The 4,918-nt window shown below is 37.6% G+C and overlaps 1 protein-coding gene across 1 annotated transcript; it reads right to left on the bottom strand.

Moving 5' to 3' along the window:
• Positions 1-1,635: 1,635 nt before the first annotated feature.
• Positions 1,636-4,572, bottom strand: gpr78b (G protein-coupled receptor 78b). Its single transcript, XM_067401159.1, has 3 exons — positions 3,905-4,572; positions 3,690-3,803; positions 1,636-1,873 (listed from the first exon to the last, which is right to left on the bottom strand). Exons 1-3 carry the CDS (start codon positions 4,570-4,572, stop codon positions 1,636-1,638), a joined length of 1,020 nt encoding a protein of 339 aa, XP_067257260.1.
• Positions 4,573-4,918: the final 346 nt, after the last annotated feature.

The following is a 4,918-nucleotide window of genomic DNA, read 5'->3' as shown; positions in this document are numbered from 1 at the left end:
AAGAGTTTAACAAAGTCACTTTTTAAAAACAACTCGCAACATCCCACCAAATAGAACAATGTACGAGCACTAACAGCTGTTACAGGAATCTAATACATTCACTTATGTTAAAAGCTATAAAAGCTCCAAAATCAATAATAGAGATTTTTAGCTTTGGCTGTTCTGTCATTTACTAATATATAACAAAATGCATCACTGTCCAGTGACCAGCTTTTGAGTGAAAAGTCTTTTAACAAGAAAGTTAACAAGATGTGGTGTGATATTAACGTTGGCTTAGGGCAAAAATACCGCCACAATGAATAAAAATGCCCCCAAAATCCAAGACATATAGGGCAAAAATGTCCCTGTATGAGTTCTTGTTTTTAATATTTATAACAGGATAGAGTGCTGTTTTCTGGAATATCAGCACAATTGCAAATGTGATAGATATAGCCTATTGATTTCATACAACAGTTCAATAAATCAATATTAGATCACTTTAATTTTAGACTTAGAACATTTCGCTAACAAAAAATAGCTCCAAACAAATCCACATTGCCATTGCTCATCTCCGAGCAACACAGTGATGTTTCATTACTGAATCACTCCATGTTTTTGAACAAATTGATCTAAAGGTGATGATACATGTGGCAACTTTTTGAGCAATGTTACCGGGCAATGTTTTCGAGCGATGTTGCTTGGCCACTTTCCCATTGAGAATGGGCAACAAATTTTGATCTAAAGTATCCAGCTAGAAATTTGTTGCTCATTCTCAATGGGAAAGTGGCCAAGCAACATCGCTCTAAAGGTTGCCATGTGTATCATCACCTTAAAGAATTACTCACTCACAAAGTCACATGCTCTGTCCCTGAATGAATAAGCCGTTTTGAACAATTCATTTGACTGAATGATTCAATGATATCAAGACAATGATTTGCTGCAACCTATTGGCAGTTTTAGTTTCATTTCATTTTTTCCCCCATATATCATTTTTTTTTTTTTTTTTTTTTTACATATATGTATATATTTATATCTTGCACCTTTTTGCTGATAAAGGGTCCACCATGCTGCAAGACAGATCAGACTTGCCCAGATGTCAATTCAACACAACATTATGAGATCGCTGAATAATAAGGATAAACTTGCAGCCAAGTTCTAAACGTAATCTAAGTGTAAAATATTTTCCTTTGATGTGGATTATTTGTATACATATTGTATTACTAACTCCTATTAAATCACTTATCTAATCCATGTTCTCTAGATTTAATTTCTTTGCTCTCAAGGACTTTTAATTACACTGTCCAAGGTGCTTGCTGAGAGAGTGACGGAGATTGAATGTTGATTTTGTTTTTGAATAGAGGATAGTGGTAGATAGAATGCATTTATAAATAGACTATTAAAAATGAAATATGCGTCAACATTGTTAAATATAACAGAGATAATTCAAAAGTTATTGCAGTCACATTGCATACAATACTTTTGTATGTCTTTTTTGGGGCTCCAACTGTTTCTTTGAAACAGACCGCTGAATTGCAAAAGCCGCCAACTGTGACCACGCAGTCCTATTCTTTCACACACACACACACACACACACACACACACACACACATACACCTTTATCAAGGCTTTTGGCTTTTCCTGATTGTGCAAGTGCCATTAGCTGATTCTCTGAAGACTGTAGTCATTCTCTGTGTCCATAGAGCTGCTGTGTCCAGAGGAAGGGTTTAAATCACGCTTCAACAGGCGATTGGCCACTGTTATCAAGACCTTCTTGTACTGCTGCCGCAGGAGGGAATAGGCGAAAGGATCTGAAGCTGCCTTGCTGTATGTTAAACACTTGCTGACAATACCCCAATGTCGGTTGACATCCACAAAGGGAAGCAGTTCAGTCAACCTTGGAAACAAGACACAAATCCATTAACATAGTTGACAGCATCCACACGAGAACCACACAAATACACAACTCCATATTAATTTATCATGACTGACTTTGTGTGCTAAACACATGCAAAAATTATTTAACTTAAAGTGCCCCTGTAGTCAACAATTTTATCCCTTAAAATTCATCTTTGATCACTAAAATTACACATTTAAAAGTTTTTTTTTTCCTGTGAAAAAAAAAAATCTTTATAGCTTGAATGTAACTACACCCCTGCCTCATTTATTACGCGGATATATGAATATGCTGATTAGCCCCGCCTCCACTCGCACGAGCTCAGAGATCCACTCGGTCAACTTACTGAGGTAAACGCTGCACAATTGTATCGCTTTTTACAAAGCCAGACACATAACGGTAATTAATATGATTAGATTTTTGCTTGACTACATTATCAAACAGCTAATAATGTGTTGCTAATGTTACACAAACCTTGTTCCCTTTCGCAAATCAGACAACTGCCTTATAACAATCAGTATCCTTAGAAACGCTTTGAACAATTCAGAAGAGGAAGGCATACAGTTCATCATAACATCGTTATCTACATCACACACCTGCTATATTGACAAATCTACACTATTTTTTTTAATATCAACAGAAAAATATATCCTTTAGAGACTCTCCTGTTTCAGAGCGGTCAGTTAATGATATGCTAAATCACGCTGGCACGTTGACGTGATTGGTTACCACAAGGTAGTTTGTGACGTCAGAAACACCAGCGATTTCAAAACTTTCTTTCACTGCAGATTTAAATAGAAAATACTCAGCAATGGTGTTGACCTATGAATTTGCACATGGTTTGTCTTAAAGCATATTAAAAACACCACATAGATATATATAAACAACATTAAAAACTTGATTTTCACCACAGGGGGACTTTTTCCACAGGGATTTTTCAAAGAATCTACTGATAAACAGCACAATTACTCAGTCCTTAAATGTAGCCTAACATGTTAATGTGTTTGGATAAATAACTATTCATTCTCAAGTGTGAAATGTGTAGCTTAGAAATGGACAATTTTGTTTTTGTTTTTTAAATCGCAAAACACTGTTCCATAAACGTAATGCATAATAGATTAACGTTACATTAATTGTAACTTTGAAAATATGAAATATAAATAGACCCCTTATATATACAAATATTAAACGATATAAAATAATCAATAATAAAAATGCTTTTAATGTTGTAATCAATTCGTTTTTACTCTGTCTAAAGGTGAAAACAAAATTAAAAATCAGTTCTGCTGGCCGTCTGATCTGTGGTTAACAACGATATGACAATATGTGACCATTTTATTTAAGGGGAATGGAAGTAAGGATAGAAGGTATTACATACATAGCAGTATAGGATCAGTGAGAAGTAAATAAGGAAAAGAAAAAAATAGTTTTCAGATCAGGTGAGCTTTCTTACAAGATCCTGAGCAAATCACCCGCGAGACGAAAAGACTGTGTTCTGTCACCTCTGGCGCACAAGAGCTATTCTTAGAAACATTTTTTTTTTTCTTGTCTTGTTAGCGTCATCTCACGACTCAATTAAACGACGCCATTTCGAGGCACTTTTGTACTTTTCAATTGCAAAACGTTTCTACAACCAAACAATTAAATTCATAATGCACAGTAAACGCTTGGAACCGCTTCGTTGCGTCCCTCATCATCAGCCTCAGTATCTTCGGATCTCTCTATCATACTGTATGATAGTCCCTCCCAGATTATTACATAGTGATAGTGTTTGTACCTAGTGGTTTGTAAAATGTTAAGCTTTTAACCAACATACCTTGTAATAACATAAGGGGCGAAACAGATGATGAAAGAGCCAATGAAAATGCTGATCTTCTTAGTAGCGCGTTGTTTTCTCCTCTTTTGTTCTGAAAGACAGCGCTGCTTAACACTACAAAAGAGTTGTACACAATATTAATGACACACGATTCAGTGGGAAACCTTGCCAAACATCCCCTATGATGCTTACTAAGAATAAATGATCATAAATACCTCGGATGAATATCTACCAGTAAGAAGAGGGTCTGCATGGTTATAATATCAATCCTCTTGCAGTGAAAGCGTGCAACTTTTAACACCTTTAAGTATGTAACGCACAAAATCAGGAGCGAGAGCATGAAACTGGTGGCATGAAAGACAATGGTGAACACAGTAAACTTAATCCGCGCGCTCTCCTCGCTCAAATGCAACGTGCAGGATGCGTAAATGGGACTGTAGTCAAACCATGAGAAAAACACCGGGATGAGAGAGAAAGTGAAGGAGTGAAGCCACGAATAACACACCATAACCAACGCGTCCTGGTAGCGCATTTTGCAAGAGTAACTCAGCGGGAAAACCACAGCGATCCAGCGGTCTATACTGAGGGCTGCCATGCTCAGCATGCTATTTGCTGTCAGAAAGGTTTCCAGAAAACTGAGCGTGGCACACAGGCAGTCCCCAAAAGGTTGCTGGTGCTTTACAATCCCCATGAAAGTGGACGGCATGTTCAGGACAGAAATCAGTATGTTGCAAAACGACAAGTTCATGGTGAACACCCCTGGCACCTGTCGGCGTATTTCGCTGCTGTGGATGAAACATAGCAACACCAGTAAGTTCGACAACAAAGAAACAATCGCAACCACAACGATGAACAAAGCAAATAGAATTTCCGCAAAGTCCATTTCTCACTTCAGAAGTCCCCTTGCCGTGTATTTACCCCAGTTTGTGTTGAATTTTATCAGCTGCATGATTCTTCCTCTGAGATAAAATAATTACAGTAGCCTAACAAGTCACATTAGGCTCAACTCGCGCGCGCTGTCCAGAGTGCTGAACCGTAGGCACCTGCACATTTCCCTCTTCAAGAAAAAAGAAGAGGAAGAAGAACAAAACATTTCGAATGTCCACATATTGCACTTTTATGGAGGAATAAAAGCCATTCACTGTCCATCTTGATAGAGGCGTTCAGTCCTGTGCGTTTTAACGCTTGTGTTGGTGAAGCTCAGGGACTCTCACGCTTGGCTCATGCGC

This window comes from Chanodichthys erythropterus, chromosome 11, assembly GCF_024489055.1.
Source record: "Chanodichthys erythropterus isolate Z2021 chromosome 11, ASM2448905v1, whole genome shotgun sequence".
Lineage (NCBI taxonomy): Eukaryota > Metazoa > Chordata > Actinopteri > Cypriniformes > Xenocyprididae > Chanodichthys > Chanodichthys erythropterus.
Note: the sequence above shows the minus strand (reverse complement) of the source record. Positions and strands in the feature narration are given on the sequence as shown.